At 42.7% G+C, this 20,725-nt stretch overlaps 1 protein-coding gene across 1 annotated transcript in view; it reads left to right on the top strand.

Moving 5' to 3' along the window:
* Positions 1-20,725, top strand: part of LOC147726768 (baculoviral IAP repeat-containing protein 1-like) — a 1,009,320-nt gene that overhangs the window by 842,315 nt on the left and 146,280 nt on the right. The window contains exon 9 of the mRNA XM_086960810.1: positions 14,051-14,137. Coding sequence (XP_086816936.1) covers positions 14,051-14,137 — 87 coding nt within the window. The remainder of the gene's footprint in view (positions 1-14,050; positions 14,138-20,725) is intronic.

Genomic DNA, 20,725 nt, shown 5'->3' with positions numbered 1-20,725 from the left:
GACGTTGCCGTTTTGGGAGAAAAACAGCTGACCACGCAGATGTGATTTATAAATGCAGCAGGCCGGGCTGCAGCTCCTGTGGTGGCTGTTTCTCCACTGCCCGAAGTGTATTGTGGGCAGACTACCATGGACTAAATGAGGCCTTATGTCTCTCAATCAGATGATTTAGTGAAATGAAATAAAAAATTGTATTTATATAGCGCGTAACTACCCGAAGGCCTCGCAGCGCTTTAACTGATTACTGAGGCAAGGGCCAAGGTAGGTTAACACGCTTTTGCAAACAGGTGTGTTTTCAGAGCTTTCCTGAATGCCATCCGGTTGTTATTCTCTCTGAGGTTCAGCGGGAGAGAGTTCCACATTCTCGCAACAATGTGCGAGAATGAACGGCCGCCCCACCGGGCTTTATTGATTTTGGTTGTGGTGGCTAGATGCAGTGCACTGGACCGAAGGGTTCTGGAATGAGTGTTGGGTACAACCAGGGGGAGCAGGATGGCAGGACCCATTCGATGAAAGGCTTTATGCACAATGCACATGGCCTTAAAGTGTACTCTAGCAGCCACTGGGAGCCAGTGTAGTTCTTTTAGGGCTTTCTTGGCTGAATGCCAACGAGGAATGTTGAATAGTAGTCGTGCAGCGCAGTTTTGAGTGACTTGGAGTCTATTGGTCACTGCCGCCGGAGCTCCTAGATACAAAGCATTTCCATAATCCAGGCGGGAGAGTATCAGGGCCTGAACCATGATTCTCCTCGCCTGGAAAGGAAGCAGAGGGAGCACCTTCCGGAGCATTCTCATTAGCCCGACACAGGTGGATGCCGTTTTGGTGGCCTGAACAGGGAAGTCTAATGCTTTATCGAGCCAGACTCCAAGACTCTTTATCTGAGGTTTAGGGGGGGGAGGAGAGCCAAGACAAGTGGGCCAGATAGAAGCCAGAGTGGTCGGTGCGAGGTTACCCAGCAGCATAATCACTGTCTTCTCCCCATTGAGTCTGAGACAAGAAGATTGCATCCACTTGGCTACAGCCTCTAGACAGGGGCCCAGGGTGTTCGACGACCCCTCAGTGTGGTCCAAAGAGACCACCAGTTGGGTGTCGTCTGCGTAGGTGATAATACGCACACCGAAGGGAAGGACTATCCCTGCTAGAGGTCTCATGTAGACATTAAAAAGTGTGGGGCTTAGGGCAGAGCCCTGGGGAACCCCACAACTAAGCGGTTGCTTAGAGGAGACTACCTCACCCTCAAACACCTGGAAGAAGCGCTCGTCCAGGAAGGAAGTCAGCCATTCTAGGGCCGCGCCCGACACGCCCATGCCCTTTAGACGATGTAATAGTGTGGCATGGTTAACCGTGTCGAACGCGGCGCTAAGGTCTAATAGTATGATAACTGCTCTCCCTCCCCGGTCCAGCACAGATCTTATTTCTTCCGTTACTTCTAATAAAGCAGTTTCGGTTCCGTGTTGATGGCGGAATCCCGTCTGAGAGGCACATAGTAGACTATTAGATTCTAAATAATCTACTAGGATGCTACTAATGTGCCTCTCAAGCAGCTTGCTCATCCAGGGGAGTAAGGAGATTGGGCGAAAGTTGACCAAGTTGTTCTGATCTAGGGTACATGTGAATATCAAACAGGGTCGTAATGATTCTTCTGGGTTTCCATTATTCGAATTCAGACTTTTACTCCCAAAGTTAAACCATTTGTCTCTGGTTTGGTAAGAAACTGCATACATCATTCTCCTCCTCATCTATTTGTTCCACAGTGGTCTCTCCTTCCTTTGAATCCTGACACTCTCTCCTATGGGGGAGGCTGAGATCCACATTATAAAAAGCATGCTGTTTGGGCCCTCAGCTGCTGTTTTAGGCAGGTGTCCCATTTTTGTGAGCCCTAATGGTGCATACATATTCCTGCCTGCCATGCCTGTCACTCTGCAATCATCGCAAGCAATTGTATTCACTTTCATTTTGTCCTTTCCCGGTACCTCCTTACACAATATCACTGAGAGAAACCCAAGAGGGATTGGCCATTGGAGGTCCCTGTTATCTGAAGAAGGTCATGCACTGTTTATCCTTTTATCTCTTTATTCCTGCCTCACAGAGATAAATAATGGCTTGAGCCATGCTCTTTCATTCTCTGACTAAACTGTAGGAACTAAAGACCTAAACATTTTCAACAGAGATTGATTCAGTCCTTTATTACCCAGTTTAGGAGAATACCGGAACCTCAAATTGGGTCAGATGTCAGCATTTAGGGACATAGTCCACAGAGCTAATTAGAACGCATATCTAGGTTTCATGTGGCAAAATCAAACTGGTTTCCTGCCTCTGACACTCATCGTCCTTACTTTGTGCAGTTTCTGCTAAACCCTACATTCTGCTTCAGTGGAGGGCACTGTTTAGAGATGGAATTTTCTGAATGTCAAGATTTTATGGAAGTAAAGCAATATATATATTCCAAGAGATTCTGTTTATCACGATGTCTTCTTTGTGGCCCACGTCTGGGTGAGATCTGGCACTGGGAGATTATGCCAGTCCCCTAAGGTTTTTCTGAGGTCTCCCTTGACGTTCTTTCTAATTCGAGGGCCTGCCCTTCCGTACCATCTGAGCCTTCTTTGGCACCTTTCTTAATTCTTCATTTGTCCAACTCTGCAGCATTGTCCTAATCAGTCCTGCACTGAGGTGAAGCATCCTTATCCAGTGATTTCTCCTGAGGTACCCATTGGGTTGAAATGACCCAGTACCCAACATGAGGTTCTGTGGCCTGAATGGGCTGTCCCACACAACAATATCACAATCAGTGTTATCTAACAGTAGTATTACTACAAGGTCAGCAACCAAGGCAAGATGCAGGTGGTCCTGAAGAGTTAGACTGTGGAAAAAATACCTGAATGTTTGATTCTCAAACACCAGGTCTCAGCAAATATTTTTCCATAAATCTATTGGTAGGTCTCAGTCCCAGCCCATCCTTTATTTTCACAAGTAATTGGGGATTTAGGGGGCTTTCTGGCACATCCACCCACAATTTGGAAATGTGTGACAATGTGAAGAATAAGAGCATAAGCCAGTCAAGGGGATTTAGTTCCTAGTCAGTAAAGCTTCGGAAGCCCATAGGTTATGGTACTAAAATCAAAAATGGGTCTCTTTGCCACACTACAACTAGATTGGTAAAGTCATTGCATTATCTGTGCAGATAAGGCCGAATCCTGGCTGATTCTAGATGATCATGAAAGAAGCAGACTCTTCATTGGCTGCTGTCCTAGCATAACATAATTATACATTGCCATTCCCATCGAAGTCCTGACTGGTACAACAGCCCTGGCAGGGGAAAGTGCAAGTTTCTTTTTCTTCCACACCTCAGGCTTTAAAGGGCACATATGCAGATGCCCCAGGTAAAGCATTCAATTAGGGGTGAGCTTGAACTTCAAATAACCTATCCTGACTGCTTGTCAAATGCCTGCTTTCCTAAGTAGTGGGAGGTTTGCTCAAAGAGACACCCTAGAATATGAGATGTCCTGTCCAATGTTGAGTCCAACTAAAGATCAGGTTTTGATGGCATCCAGGACCATAGCTTCGGGTAAGGCACATTTCAAGTAAGGCTGCAGTCATCGTGCCTCAAGCACAACTCTCAATTGGAATGAACCCATTATTTTCGGTAAACGTTGTTACCCCCATTCAGGGCCTCCTCGTCCCATTCATTACTTAGTGAGGGGCTCCTACCCCCCAGGAAGGCATATCTACATGATAGTCCTTTTATTATTTTTCTTAGGTTAAAAGCTCCTGCCTCCCTCTGCCATTCCTGCAATAGCAATTCTAGACAAAGAGGTGTAAAACCAGAAGTGAGGGAGGGAGACTCATTGACTAGGACGAGGAGGACCTGAATCAGGGTAATTAGGTTTACCAGTACATAATGGGTTCATTACCTCTCTATAGGAATTGTTCAGTTTTACACCGTATTTGCAATGCTTGGTCTTTTTTGAAAACAACAAATAGGCTGGCTTTTCACCTCTCTTCCTCTCCTCACCAGAGTTGGAGAACAATTCCCAGCACTAACACCCTCTCTCGGCCCATGAGTCTGAACAAGCGACTAGGTGATAGTGACATTCACGCCCTGCTACTTACTTATAACACTACTAACAATACCAACACAGACACTTTGGGCCAAATCCAAACTATTACTGCTAATCCACACAGAGAACCTAGACACAGCGCTAGAGTCGTAAACAAAGCCAATCTTAAGCGTATTAACATTACAAAGTCTCCCTCAGCTGACACCACTGCTCAACTGAAATGCATGATTCTCATCTGCAGTCTGGCTGTTATACATGTGGCAGATATTTCCGACCTCATCTTCACACATAACTTCCATTATGGTCCTAAGACCATCATATTCCTGTGGACCCCCCTAGTTTAATATTTTAATATCCCTCACAGTTCCGCGAATAAAGGGATACAGGGATCTATCTAAGGATTTGTAATCTTTAAATACCCCCTGGCCATATCATTTCCTTCCTCACCATTTAGTGGGTAACAGCTAAATAGCTTCATATCCATCTTCCCTTATTCAACTAACTGAGTTTAATTTAGGCACGCAAACTGAGTTTACGAACTTGTGGTGCAACTGGAGTGCCTACCAAGACCTTGGAGAACCTTGGTCCTAACCCCCAAAAACTCCTACTTGTGAGACGTTTATTTACCTGTTAAACCCAGAACCATTTTTCTCCCATAGCAACCTATGTTATGAGATTTATGCCCTAAAACATTGTACGTGTTGAACTGTTGTTTTGTATAGAGGAAAAAGACATTATAACTTAAACCAATAAAAGTCTTACCTTGTATAGTGAGATCCCTCGGTGTGGTATCCAGGCATACCACCCCAGTAGACAAAGTAATCTAGAAGTAATCTAAAAGGACTCTAAAAGTAATTGCTGTGTAATGAAGCCTGCTTTTCGAACCAACACCAATCTGTAACAATTGTAAATTCAACCACAACAGCATGTCTTGCTTTTAAGAGTATATCTTACATACCTGTGCCAAGTCCTGCTTGTTTCTAAAAATAAAAGATAAGTATACCTTTTTAGGTCTCGCCTAGGCAGCGCGCATGTGCTGTCTCTCCGAGACATCAAGCAATCTGTATGTTGGGTGAAGCTCGGAGTACTTTCTCCTGTCAGTTTCCATTCGTTTAACGTTGGCATTAGTCTTGTTAGCTGGCTTTTTACTGGCTGTTTATCCGATACTCACTTCCGTTTAGTCCGGAAGCAGCAGCGCCTAACCACTGTATTTGTCCGCTTTTGTGTTTTATGTGTTTTTGAGTGGAGCTTTCTTTGTCAGAAACGCTTTATTTTTTGTAGCCTGACAGAGGAGCCGAGCTGAGCTTGTTTACTTAATGTTGCCAAGCGATCTTTAGTCCTGTGCGTGCTCTAAATCACGTTATCACCATAGGGCAGATGCTTTCAATGTAAATGTCAGCCCGCAGTTGGTCTTCTGGCGCCTAGATGAGCTGCACAATTTCCTAAAGCGCTTCGGAATGTGAATGTTTATAATCCTGCTATTCGTCATTATGCCGATGAAAGGTTTGAAAAGGCACCCTCATTCTAAATGGTACATGTCTGGATGTCTTTATTACAGTAATTCCAGAATTGTTGGTTGCAATCATGCAACACAGGAGATTTCGTAGCATGTAATTTTTAAATTACTATACTTCAGTAAAAGATGCCGCAGCCATGAGTGCAGCATGTAGCTAAGTGCTGTGTACGCAGGGAGTGCTGTAAAGTAACATTGCGGCCAGAAATCTTTGACATGACGAACGCAAATTTGTCCAATTGTTCCTAAATTTGTTTCTTTATTTGCTGTAAAATAGTCACGCACCTTCATATCCTGTTCTTTTGATGGAGAGAATACATGGATTGGAAGGATTCACATGGAGATATGCTTATGACACCTGCCATATCTCTGCAGGGGCTGTGGTGCAGGAACAGGATTCAGAGTGGGGGACGAAGGGGGGTGCAGCCATCAATTGGGTTCAGGAGATGGGTGAAGGTGTGGCGTGCAGGCAGTGGGGCACTTTGGCGCACACTGTGAGAAATGTATTAATAAAGCATGGCCTTGTGGTGCACTTTCATTTAAGTCAGCACAGTGTAAGGAAAATAATGTGTGGAAATTGCGATTCTCCTATTAACATGCCTAGAGAATCTAGATTTCATTAAAGACACGGAAGCTCACATTATGGAATGACTTTTAATTGCAGATCCAAGCCAGCCGCAGTTTCAGTGAATATTTATAATTTTCGCTTCACCAAGTGTCTGAATTTATTCTAATCCTATAGAAATCTTTGTTTTCATCACACTTCACAATTGCAAAAGAAAGAGCTTCATTTCTGCTTTCGTTAACTTGCTTCCTGGGGCTGCTCTCTTTCTCAAAAGACCTCTCTCAGCCCAAGGTCTTGCTTTATTGAGAGACGGCCAGCCTGAGAGAAATGTTGATAGCCTTTTGCTGAAATTTACCGGGGGATGGGTGCTCTTAAAATGTTTGGTTGATAGCCCTGAAAATGTTCATTTCCTCACTGAGCTAATGGTGTATGGCAAAATGATTAGTCCCAGGGTCGGCTTTTGTGCTGGTGGCGCCTGGTGTGACACTCTTTTTTAGTCCCCCCCCACCCCACCCCATAACTGCCTCCTCAGATTCTCTGACTACCACCCTGCAAAACTGCCCCTCATCTCTCCCTAACACCTCTCTCACATCCATTTCATTTTTTTTAAAAGCACTAGTAAAGGGTGGCTTTACTATTGCGGTCAGCTATCTACATTAAATAAACATCTGTTCTTTGCAGAAGGCATGTTAACCCTCTGTGCTACTTTATGGCGAGTCAGAACTGCCAATAAACAAAGCACCCATCTCCCTCTCTAGCAGGAACATTAATCACAAGAGTTATCTTGACATTTTTATTGCTGCCTGAAATCTGGATGCACAAAAGAACTCTTCATCAGCAGCTTTTAAATAGTAAGTTATTGCTAAACACCCCTCTAATGTTAGTGCCCCCCCCCAGCTAATCGCGCAGTGCGCCGCACCTGTTGTACTGCCCTAAAGCTGGCCCTGATGATCATTCTAAAATTTGCTGAGGGTTCTCTGACAGCCACGATTCATTGCTATCCTCCACAGCCTGCTGGTCACTAAGGTCATTGGTTTAGATGCCACAGTAGTCCTGAGCTGATGCCGCTCTCAGGGGTACTCTATTTTAATGACAGCTCTACTCTGGGTTATACTGACATGTGGCTCTAACCTGCAGCCAGAGTCTGGGGTCCTCTATTTTCGGGTGTGTGGTAAAGAGAATAATTGACCCTCTGTTTTAATCAGCAAGGCTCTGACCTGATCCCATGTCTGGTGCCGCCATTAAATGTATTCACTGCTATGGAGAGAGGAAACAATGATGCATTGTCCTCCCTTTTGATACTATTATATTTTAAGAAATGGAGGAGATATCAGATAATTTCAGTAGGTGTGCTATGAAAAATTACAATTATTCCACACAATACCAAGGGTATCCTCCATTAGACCTTTATTCTCCAGGTCCCTGGTGAGATTAAAAACCTAAAGAGATACCTAAAGAGATATTTGATCTGAGAAAACTACAATGGTTCAGTCTATCATTTACATCCCAGGGGTCTCTAGCTTTCATCAAGATGCCCGTCCGTCCCTGTGCTCTTAATGTGCATTTATAATATATACAAATACAAGCAGAAATACTTGCTATTGTTGGGCAGGCTCCTAACCTAAACATATACAACCTATCCCCTGATATCACAAACCCATCATAACGGCTAAGATAGTTATTTGATTGGATTGTAATGACACACTACCCTAACCTTGGGTGTCCAGTGTCCACTTTAGTTGCAGCATGACTAGATCCATGGCAGATTCTAAGGATATCCACTGACTACATCCATGAGATTCACCATAGGTCCAGCAGCGCGTGGATCCACTCCCCGGGGCCTATGTGGATATTACTGCCCTATGCACTTGCTGCTAACAGAACATACCTTATTATAGCCTGTAATGGAAAAACTTCCGCTGGATAGCTTTGTGTAAGAGCTTTGAGTCTAAAATGTATCTGGCTTATGTTGGTCATAGAGGGCCTGATTCTTAAGGGTCCAAAACCACTGTAGAGATAGGCCAATGCCTACAACTTGTGAAGATACCTGACTTTAACCTGATCCAAAAAACTGCAAACCTTTGGCGCAAAAACTGATTTTCGTAGTTGCCCTGGAGTCTGTAAAACGATTAAAAGCCAATTTACTGACAGGAAAAAACAGCTGCAAATACCCTTGGTGCAAATGCCATTGTTATGCTCCAGATGGTATTTGGGACTGATTTAAACCTATGTGTAAATAAATGGAGAATGTAAATGAGGAAGCAGTGTACTGTTTTTATAACACTATTACTGTTTGCACAAAGGACTATATGGGCAATTACTATCTGTTATAACTTAATGCAATTGCACGTGCAGACTGGGAAAGAATGCAATTTGAACTCATCTCCTAATGGGCGCAAGTATAATTTCAATTTTGAAAGCACAAGTAAGTGTTGGATCGAAAATGCTAATATTAAGGAATAGTCGCATACCAGCATCTGCTTTACTCACTTCCCGGACATGATACAGGGATTTCACAACATGTTTCTCTAGGACTTCAGACAAATATAAACATCTGGCACATTTTCTGCCGTCATTCGTGACATCCCTTAAGGGGTGAGTAAAATTGGATATTTTTCCATGCATAATACAATTAACTCTCATGAGAGTTACTGTTATTTTTAGGCAGAGCCTGGGCAGCACATGGGATGCTCTACACGGCACCACTCCGCCCCCATATTTGTCATTGGCTTGTGTCATTGTCCTTCATAAATGCTGGCTTCTGACTAGTTAATAGGCTTGTTAGTCCCTCCTTAGTACCGCCTTGTCTTCATTTGTAACCTCCCATGATGACTGGCCCTTTTACTTCTGTTGATACACGGTAAGTCTTATTTAGTCTGTAAACACTATTTTCTTTAATGAGTTTATCCTACTAAACGCACCACATGCTTTTCTGTAACATTCAGCGCGCCATGCGTGCTTTCACTTTCCGACGAGCCCCGGACAATGGAGGCCGCTTCTTTGAAGTGAAATAGGTCTCACATTTACAAGAGTTTGAGCTACTGGCATTGCTAATGACAATGCCTTTTATTTATATGTTAATTATCAAAACAGATATACTTGCCAAAAGATTAAACTCTAGCAAATGCAAGACTATTGCATTGCAAATGCTTGTTTTTATACTTACCTAATTGGTCTAGATTCAGTCTCTGAGTGCGTGCTGTCAGTCCTGATTGAGTGAATACAATAAATGCTTAACACACCCTCTGGATAAGCCGAACTGCTCGCCCACAACACCACAGAGAGAAATGTTAGTCCTTACATAATTTAGCCTCTGCTATATCCTTGTGGACACCCTGGACTCTGTGCACACTATACCTTATTTAGGTATAGTATATACAGAGCCAGCTTCCCTGCACATGCGTTCACAATATTGTGATAAGTGCTATCCAAAACAACCATATCCACCCATGGTTATTAACACTTTTCAAAATGACTGCGAATGTTGAATTTGTTCACTTACACATACATTAAGAAGCAACACTGAAACGTCTCAATGTTTGCGTTTTTAAGTATGCGAACAGGCGTCACAGTGGGGATTCATTAACAAAGTTAATTGGGCCCTGTTACTGGTGGGTCTGGCTTTCTATTTGTCCACATCCCTTCATCTTATTCATATTTTTCACCCATTTGTGTAGGCTCTTCATTTTGAGCGGATTTGTGCGTCTGATAGTAAAACTGGTTAGTAACTGGCAAGACACCTTTTCTGGAAAAGTGGTTATTATTCTGTGTAACATAGGTCATAATAATAGTCTCTGATTGCACGCAAACCACTCTGCATCTCCTCCATGTTCCTGTCATCCAATAGCTTTGTTTCCTTCCAGCTGAATGCTTTTCCCACTTAGCTCCCTGCTTCTTCGTTTTTTCCTACGTTCATATTTACCCCCAAAACACAGCTAGCAAAAACAAACAAGCATTTGCAATGCAATTGGTCTTGCATTTGGGACCGTATAAATATGCATCCATCTAGCACATTATCCTGGTTGCTGCAACCAGTGGCTCAAATTAAGCAGAGGGAGAGGGGAGCAACGACAACCTGTGAGGGAGAAAAAGATGACAGACAGGAATGACTCGGTCTTCATCCTTCCAAGATTGGTCATCAACACATCACCAGCTCCACAAGACTAATCTACTAATATTGAGGTTAGGGAAGACAAATAGGGTTAACTTGGTCTTTTATCCTTGCAAAGTCAATTTAAATTGTCAATTAATCAGTGCACGCATTATAATTACTGAACACATAAGGGGTTATGGGCGGTACGGTATAAGAATAAAACCATTCATTTTAGAAGAAACACTACAGTCCCTTCAGGACCTTTCATTGAAGCACTATACCTATTGGCACATTATTACTCACTAAAACACTGCAGCTCTCTGAATGTAGCATGGGACCTCTGTCGCACTGTGCTTCTCTGAGCACTATATCTCACTGAAGCCTTACATCGCTTCAACAGTGCTTTAAAGGGACATATAGAAGTGCAGGTACTAATGATCTAGAGTACCTGTTTGCTTCTGAGAAGTGCCGTTAAATTAAAGTAGTGCAGGTACTCCGTTCCAAACATTACCTGCCCATTTAAAGCACTTTCCTTCAATATGTTCTAATGAAGAAAATGCACGTCTCTGTACACTAAAACTCGCTGAAACGTCGCAGCTCTGTGTACAGTATGTGTAAGTGAAGTGCGTTACCGCTCTGAAGCACTGTATCTCGTTGGACATTACGTCTCTTTTCAGTGTAGCTCATTAAAGCTCCATACTCACCACTCACTTCAGCGTACTTCACTGAAGCACTATACCTTTCCGAAGCATGGTACCTCTTGGCACATTGTCAATCCCTGCAGCTCTCTTTAGTATCTTTTGTTGAGGCGCTGTGCCTCTCTGAGCCCCGCTCCCCACTGTGCAGTATTATTCACTAAAACATTGCAGCTCTGTGTGCAGTATCTGTAACCTTCACTTCAACAGTGTAGCTCTTTATACAATGTCTCTTAGTGAATTATTACATATATTCACACTATAACCGGTTATATTATTATTATTATTATTATTATTATTATTATTATTATTATTAAAAAAATTTATAGAGCGCGTAGTCACCCTGAGGTATCCAGTGAAGGAGCTTCAGAGCAGGTTTAGCTGAAGCTCTGGCAGGAGTATGCGTGAGGATCCGGGCTGCAGCATTTTGAATTTTCTGCAGTTTGTTTAGGGTTGCTTCTGGTGCGCCCAGGTATATAGCATTGCTATAGTCCAGCCTGGACAGTATGAGGCCTTGGATGAGAAGCCTTTGCGATGTGGGTGGAAGGAGGGGCAGGATCTTTCTCATCGATTTGAGTAGCCCGAAGCAGGTGCCTGCTACTTTTTTGGCCTGCGTGGGGAATGAGAAGCACTATACCTTTCCGAAGCATATTGCGCTCTCTGTGCGATAACTCGCGCTGAAACATCGACAATCTCTTCACAGTGCTGTGTTACCTCTGTACACTACTTCTCAGAGTGACTGACCCACTCTTCTCTGTACAGTGTGCGCCACTGTGAAATTGTACTGATCTGTCAAATGACGTGCACAGTGGCACCTCTCACTCCGAGATTGGCACTTCAGTAGATTTTCTTATCGTGATTAGATGCTACAACATTGGAACTGTATCTCGTCGTACAAAACAGCTCACTGTGGCACTGTGTCTCAGAGCACTGTCTCTCCTTGTGACGTCATGGTTCACCATTTAGTGTTTCACATTGTGTATCAGGCGCACAACACCCATTAGACTCAAAGGGCTTCAGCGCCCCCGTCATGTGTGGCAGCACAGGACGAGACAGCTTCCCGGGCACACACACACAGCCGCACCCGAGCACTTCACACATCTTTAAAAGACCATTTGCATGTTAATGAGGCCTTGCTGTTGTTTTACCCATTCTAAGAGCCCCTGCAGCTCTACTCTGCATGTTTCTTAAAGATTCAGCCCCCCTCCCCCCCCAAAAAAATTCTTGGCTACCCGTCCCCCACACCGAAATTTGGCTGTAGTTGCGCCTCTGTTGTGTATGGCAGTGCTATCTTGCTGGGACTCTGCTCAGTATCTGACCACTGCATTATACGTCTCTGTGCAGACCCCCTACTCCCCTGCGACAACACTGCTAAGCCCTCCTCCCGCCGGAGTGCAAGCCGCCCCGCCACCCAGGGTGGTGTGACGCAGAGAGCGATCAGTCATTTCTGTCATAATCGCTCACTGATAAGAGCCCCGGCCTGACCTCGTGCTCTCTACCACGCAGCACATCTGCATTAGGAGCTGCAGGCCACACACTGATAGATCATGGCCTGCTAATTACTGCCAAAACAGAATGGAGCTAATTGCCAGCTTCACTTTGTTAGACGGGAGGAAGAAACAGGAGAGCAAAGCTATAAGTGCTGGTTTCCTCACCTTATTTTCAAACCCTTACTCTGCTTATGTCTGTACTGCTAAAGTATACAAAACAAGCCTGAAGGCATGGACAACGGGAGGGAGAGTAAACTAGCAGTGCCTATCGGTGGCTGGCCAGGCCGGCTGCTTCTTCTCTGCTTGTGCTGTCTCTGCCTCCCACAGTGAATCGTCACTGTTTTGTCTCGCATAGGTATGATGTAAGGCATCCCACGCATGCGAGACAAAGAGTGCAAATTCAGCCACCAATCAGAAAACAAACAAGCACTGAAAATGCTATAGGACTCGTATTTACCCGAGCCCTATTGCATTTTAAACAGAAGTGCAGTCATTAAAGAAGGCACAAATGGAAGGGGGTAGGGGGTGGTTGTGGTGAAAAGAATTATGGACTGCAGGAGGGAATAGGGAGAAGTAGGGGAACCAAATAATGTTCAAAGTAAAGGGGCTAATAGTCTAGTAAGAACAAAACTGATGGCTGTCAGGAGGCGGGACTAAGAAGCCAATAACCGATCACAAGGCTGAATTTATGATTGCAGCCATGAAAATTATGGATGGAAAGTGGGCGGAGCTTCCCCCAGCCAAAGTGTATACTGCATTCCTCGCAAAGCGATGGCAGTGCGTTGCACTGCAAGGCTATGCGAGACCTAAAAACTAATAGACGTGGCACCCTGGGAGTTCTCTCCAAGCGTGTGGGGGCCAATTTTATTTTTTTCTGCTGAGGACCACACGGGTTTTCCTTGGAAGTCCCAAACACAAATAAAATATGTCAAAACATACATCCTAAATAGAGATGTTGGTCTGAAGTATTTAGACCGATAGCCTAATGTCCTCGAAGCTGTTGGTCTAAGAATTCCAACCGTAGAGCCAGCGAAGGCTCATTCAGAGGAAATATGACGGTGTTTGGCTGAAAGGATTTTATTAAGTTGTGAGTGGTTTCCCAATGATCTGATGCAATAAAAGTGTTGCCTCAGAATAGGAAAAATCTCTGCATTATCTGTCAGTATCAGTGCTTTTTAATTTGTGTGTATTGTACTGTTGTTCTAAAATAGTAAATAAACCTTATACTCAGAGTAACAAAAGACTTATTCAACAGTTTGGGTTTGCTTCAAAGTTACCAAATGGATTAATACGTTAATGCTCTTTTGCAAAGTTGTATGCACTGTAAATGTAAATTTTTACATTTACACATGATAGAATGCTTTTGCATTTGGGGACCTTAGAATTCATCAGTGAATTCCAGAGATACTCATATGAAACAGTGACTGCTTCTCTCTGAATTAAAAAGAAAGAAATTACTCCAAATGCAGGTGCTAACCAAGAGGGGTAAATGTGCACGTTTTTTGTTCTTTGGAATCAGGTCCATAGTTTTCTTATGACTTAAAGCCGGCTTGTCATTCTACTTGCAGTCTCTGTAATGCAATCATGTAATTTTGTTTATTTCCTACCTAATGTGATGTCTGGTGTTACATTTTTCTAGGTGCAGCACTGCCTCGCTTTCAATCACTTAAGGTTCTGGATCTCAGTGACCTGCACGTTATGTTCGAAGATATATCAGGAGATTTTGGTATGTTTTAAATGTTATTTGATAGGAAACATATCATCAGTTAAAAAACTACTTGAGTATCTTTATCAGATTGGTTTATTCCAAAGGTTCCTAGTTGAGAATCCCTAAATATCTGTTAAATTGCGTGAAAAACTTCAAGGTTGATCTCCTACAAAACCCCATCACAGGGAAGGCTTCACATGCGACCATAGAATATAAGATGAGGCAGAGTAAAGTCACAGATTGCACAAACAATCAACAAAATCACAGCACAAATAGAAATACAGTCAACGAGAGCACTCCAGCTGCAGTTCAGGAGTTGGTCAGAAGTCCCAAAATTCAGGTGAGTGAAAACAGTACCAGAGTCCTCTTATTGCGGACTAGAAAGGTAAGGATCTCATCCTCACTAGCAGGCAACTAACCCAAGGTCACGCTAAACCCAGGCTAGTAACTCAATGTAACTTTAAACTCAGTTCGTGAATTTACATCTGAAATTCCACATTTTCATTCAAAGGCTATTGTTTGTGCTTGTATAAAGGGTGTTTCCTGGCCGGCACATAGGAATAACCTGAGTCTTGTCCTCCCACCAGGCAAAGCTCTTCCGTAGCCCACTCCTGTGCTGTGAAGTCCCTGCCTGGTTCTCCGGAAGCTTCTCTCTACTGACACACGCTCTCCCTCACTCCCTCTCTCTCTCTCTCTCTCTCTCTCTCTCTCTCTCTCTCTCTTTCTCTCTTTCTCTATCATACCCCTCTCACTCTTTTTTCTGGTTGCATTTTATTGCCATTGTTTTCCTGTCTGCCTTGCTTATTGCCTCTGTTTTTTGCTTTGTTTATCTGTTGCATGAATAAGATTTTACCTTAAATAGATGAAAAGACAAGAGGCATTTGGCGAAACTGGAACAAGTTGGTCTAATTAAATGCAGCAGCCAGGAGAGAATCAACAGAGGCATGTCTAAGACAGTCTCAAAGTACAGAAGTTTGGGCCGCACATATATATATATATATTTTGGGGGGGGGGGGTGGGGGGGGTACAATAAAACACTTTGCCATCCTTTAAAAGGCATCATAGTCATACATAACTAGAAAAACATCAGATAAGGGGACACAGGTGGCTCTCGACCTCGGGTAAAGCTAGTGAAGACCAGTGTGTTCGTGTCCAGATGTCTGCTGTGGTGGCATGTGATCACCTTGTGCTGTATGCATGTGGTGTCCTGGTTGGCTGAGGCTTCTTAACTACATGTGGCATCTAATTTTTGTGGTATTTTGGAAGGCGCGTTGGGCCAATCTCCTAAGTCCTGTTTGTGGTGTGACTACCTTTCTGTGGCATCATTCAGGGTTTTTTGCTGGGTGCGCGTTTGCCTTTGGATTAAGGAGACCCCACCTGTGACTTGTCACTCAAGAGGCATTGGTTGGGGTCCTCCATGACCTACAGCACTGGCCAGAGCTATCAAACCTGCAGCGCCGTCTCTTACATACGTATTTTAAGAAAAACTGTGGTTCCTGTGGAGAAAAGTACTTAATATAATTTGATACAATAAGAGTGAAAAATTACATGTATAGACAGAGTTTAGGTGGGATGTCAGATAGGAAGGGACTCAAAACACTGTTTGGTTTGTATAGCAATTGTATTGAAAAACACAACAATTTGTGAAACAATTCTACAACAAGTATTTACAATTGTGGATTGTGTCCCAAGTGAAATTGTGAACCAAGGCATATAAATAACATTTGTGAAACAATATGTGCAGGTTTCAAATAAAGTTGGTTATATACAAAAGCGACCCGTTCCTTTTTTCAAATACATAACATCTATGAGATGATAGAATGTCAGTTAATAAAGGTTTGCTTTTTCTCAATTGTCGACAGCGTTTCGAACCTAACATGGATATAGGGTCTCTTCGAGACTTATGATGTAGGGGACATCTGGAAAGACAGAGATATGTTTTTAGATTCTAAGACCAAATTGTAGTTTAAGACTTAGTCTTAGAGTGGTTGCTGGAAAAGTTACCTGGTATTGGAATTGCTCAATGTGGTACAAGTGAGTGGAAAGCCGCGTGCAAGTGAAATAAATTAAAATTACTCACTAGGAAACCCAGCCGGGTTCTGTCAGGGAGACAAAGGGAGAAAGGAAAGGATGAAAAGGGTACTTGAGTGGTCTCTGCAGAAGGGTATAGGGAGAGGGGTACGCGGGGGATTGGGGTTAGTTTTAAGCATGGGCGAATTTTGCGAATCTCGCGTTCGCGAATTTTGCGGATTTGCGAACTCGCAATCTGCAAAATCCGCGAATTCTCGCGAATTTGCGGATTTTTTTTTTGTGTTCGCGCGGGTTTCTGCCAGTTCGCGAGGGTTTTGTACAATTTCGCAAAACGCGAACTTACCTGTCGGGTCGCAAGTTTCGCGAACTTGTTGTTTCTACGTGTCCAGCCTGTTTGGGACACTCTTCTTCATCACTGCCACTCTCTGTCACCACTGCCACTCTCTGACTACTCATGCCACCCTCTGGCCCACCCGTGCCACCCTCTGTTTCATCACAGCACCCTCTGGTTGTCCAGTCAGTGTACATTATTGTGGCAACGCAAGCACACCTTCCCTGCCTCAAGTGACCTGAATTAATTTGGGGCTGATTAATGTGTCACAGAATATTTTTTTAGCTGGCACCTGCTTCCTTAGTGCTTCCTGATTAGTGATCTTTTGCACTTGCTAAGTGCTTTCATTGTTGCAAAATTAGTTACAACACCTGCCCTGTTGTACTGGGAAGCCGTGAACTCACGCGAACAGTGCGAGCAAGCCATGAAATCCGCTGCTCGCGGATTTGCGGATTTTGCGGGAGATTCGCGAATCTCGCGGATTGCGAATTTACCGAAAATCCGCTAAATCCGCGAGCGAAACGGATTTTCCGCCCATGCTTAGTTAGTTTACTTAGGAAAAAAAGTCCCTGAGCTTAAGGATATCCCTTATGTCGTAATACAGCCAGCCTAAGATGTTTGTGGGAGGCAGTATCCGACCTAAAGAGTGACCATACAATCTAGTTAGAACTATGTTTTTTCACTAAATGGTGGCTAAACGTCAGTTTGGAAACTCTGTATAAAATATAGTAGAATCATGCAACATTTAAAAACACTCTAATATGCACCAGCAATTAAAATCATCAGTTTATTTCTAAAAATTAATGACATATTCAAGCTTCACAATACATGATAATACAACAAAATACAAATAAAAAACCAAAAGTCGACGCAGCGTTTCGGTGTCTTGTGAAGATAGGTACACCTTCTTCAGGACGGTTTTTTAAAATCACTAAAAAGAAAATGCCACAATTAAAATTCACTTCTAACAGAGTCCTGATGTGTACTGACGTTAGCAATTACAAATTAACTATATTCTCCTATGAGATCACATTTTCCAATGATTATAACATACAAATGTTGAGGTTTATACCAATCACAGATTATACCCAATATTCGTCCCTGATTTCTTATGAGAGACCCACTGGCAACAGAATGGTCATCATTTTTTTGCATTCGTTTGGCCCATGATTTATTGCCTAATTCACATATATAATTGATAGCTGTTACATTTGAGCAAAACAATATCGCAACATACCTCGAAATTTGAGGAATTCGAGGTGATAAATAATACCTTGATGATACGGCTTCTTATTCTTTTAGCAGCGTATCTTGCATTTTTTGGCAATGGATTTTTAAAAATGTTCCACCTAAAGAATAAGTTTCATGCCACAGTTTACTCAAAATTCTTATTTACATATATTCCATATGTCTATTTTAAGTCTCTATGTAGCCAGGATTCCTACCTGAATCCAAATATTACGTTAATCGTATGATTCGCTGTACCAGGGGTGACCACCGTATGGATAATAAGATCAGATAAAGATTTGCTAGAAATAGACAGAAATACACGATATTTTGTCTAGCCTATTACACACTTGTATAATAAACATGAGTCTTTTGTTAAAGTCAAAACCTCAATACCTTTTTAATAAAAAGCTAGATGCAATCCCATCTTGGAGTCATTTGTAGGAGGAGGCTTATGGCTGTTGTGTCGATAAGGGATGGAAGGGACTTGGTACTTGCTTCCTTCTGCCGTTTTTGTATTATGTCCGTATTCTGGATTTTAGTCTAATTGGAAAATGACCCCGTGTTAGTATCGGTGTTATAATAACCTTATATTTCAAAAGCTTTTTTATACACTTTTATTGTGACTTTCGACCCTTAGATATAGGTCATCTATACCATTGTTTTGCAAAGCCTTATATATATATTTTTACTACGGCTTCACGAATATTATGTCAAATTATTTGTCTCCATTTCTTGCTAGTTTGGTATTATCCTTCTTCATTAAGACAGCAAATATACTCTTTCGTTTGTTTCGAATTTTAGCCCCTTGAGATATGGCACCGTAATGTACCAATTTTCTCTTTACTTAGGCGGACGATACCTCATCGTTAGTCGACCCGCAGAGTGAGTACTATAAGTCAATGTTAATCACACCTCACTTGGTAGTTAGCCTTCTTAAGAATTGACTCTTCTTAGGTGTACTTAGAGGAGCATTCAGCTTATTATGACAAACATTCTGCAAGCTCGAAGGATCATTACTTCAACAGTTCCCCCGAATTTGACCCTTATACCTTATTTAGAGTATTAAAAGTTTACCCGTAAACAGTTTGTTTTAACGCAGCACGATTACTACAGCGTCTCTCTCGCGATTCTAATCCACGTACCTTCTTAAAAAACAGCGGCCTCCCTGTCACCGGGTCCTGGTACAGCTTTTTGATGTATCGGCTGTTTTCTAATTCCACCGTTTATATCCCGCCATTGCGGTCAAAGTGTGAAACAGTGAAGGTATTGGATCCTACATCTGGCCAGCCCGGATCTCAACAATAGGGGAAAACAGAACAAGGTGGCTGGACAGGATAATTCACACAACAATTTTCAAATCACACAGTCAAAATGTACTGTGTAACCACTGGTTTGTATTCCAAACGAATTTATTTTCTTTTTCACATGAATTCAAAATCTTTTTAGGGAACAGGCACAAACAGAAATACTGTCAGATCCAAAGGTTCATATATACAGTATCTACAAACATACACATTTACAAATGTACAAATGTATCACACTTGCAAAAACGAGTCAAGCAAAGCAAATATTGACACACCAGAAAACAATAGAATATGTAATGTGACAATTAAATTGCAATTATATACAGTGAGAAATTAGTGCATGAACATAGGAAGAAGTCCAGTCCTTGAAACTAAAAAACCATGAGACAGGCGGGATTGAGATCGAAAAAATGAGCCTGCCTGTCTACAACGGCCTGTGGTGTAAAGTTTATATAGGGTTGCAATGCTAGGGTCCAGAATAGTGATGAAATTTACATCCTAGCGACACCCTTTGATATTACCACAGGGTGGTAGTGTCGACGCGTTTCGAACCTGGATGTTATAGGTTCTCTTCAGGACAGGGACTGGGGGAATGATTCTGCACGGGGGCACAGAAGTAGCCGTAGTGTGGGTATATCGTGGTTCACAGTCGAACCTGCAATTACGCAGAGATGGACTGGAGACGTGAAGTCTGCCTCACGTTGGGCTCTCGAGTTTGAAGACAATTCACATTTTGAGGCGCAGTTGTAGATGGCTGAATGCACAAGGCGGAGAGTAGAACGCCTGGTCTCAGAATCAATTTCGAGCCGGCAGGCGGAGTCGGTTTAACCGCGACCCGCCGTATGAAGGAATGAATCTAACGCTTCGAATCTATCAATACACCACGAGTCAATCAATCTCTCCGGATGACATGTAGTCTGTAGACTGTGAACCACGATATACCCACACTACGGCTACTTTTGTGCCCCCGTGCAGAATCATTCCCCCAGTCCCTGTCCTGAAGAGAACCTATAACATCCAGGTTCGAAAACGCGTCGACACTACCACCCACTATTCTGGACCCTAGCATTGCAACCCTATATAAACTCTACACCACAGGCCGTTGTAGACAGGCAGGCTCATTTTTTCGATCTCAATCCCGCCTGTCTCATGGTTTTTTAGTTTCAAGGACTGGATTTCTTCCTTTGTTCATGCACTAATTTCTCACTGTATATAATTGCAATTTAATTGTCACACTACAAATTCTATTGTTTTCTGGTGTGTCAATATTTGCTTTGCTTGACTCGTTGTTGCAAGTGTGATACCTTTGTACATTTGTAAATGTGTATGTTTGTAGATACTGTATATATGAACCTTTGGATCTGACAGTATTTCTGTTTGTGCCTGTTCCCTAAAAAGATTTTGAAATCATAGAAAAAGAAAATAAATTTGTTTGGAATACAAACCAGTGGTTACACAGTACATTTTGACTGTGTGATTTGAGAATTGTTGTGTGAATTATCCTGTCCAGCCACCTTGTTCTGTTTTCCCCTATTGCGGTCAAAGGTCACGGGTTGCGCTAGGTTACCCGATCACGTTACGCGTCGGCCATTTTGAAGCATGTTTTGTTGTGGAAACTAATGATTTCCCGTGTTTACCGAATTATCTACAAATTTATTCGTTTGTTTACTCCAATTTAACCCGTATATTCTATTCTTATTCCAAGAACGC

The sequence above is a fragment of the Lissotriton vulgaris genome, chromosome 3_1 (genome assembly GCF_964263255.1).
Source record: "Lissotriton vulgaris chromosome 3_1, aLisVul1.2, whole genome shotgun sequence".
NCBI classification, from domain to species: domain Eukaryota; kingdom Metazoa; phylum Chordata; class Amphibia; order Caudata; family Salamandridae; genus Lissotriton; species Lissotriton vulgaris.
The sequence above is the reverse complement of the archived record's forward strand: the minus strand, read 5'-3'. Positions and strand labels throughout refer to the sequence as shown.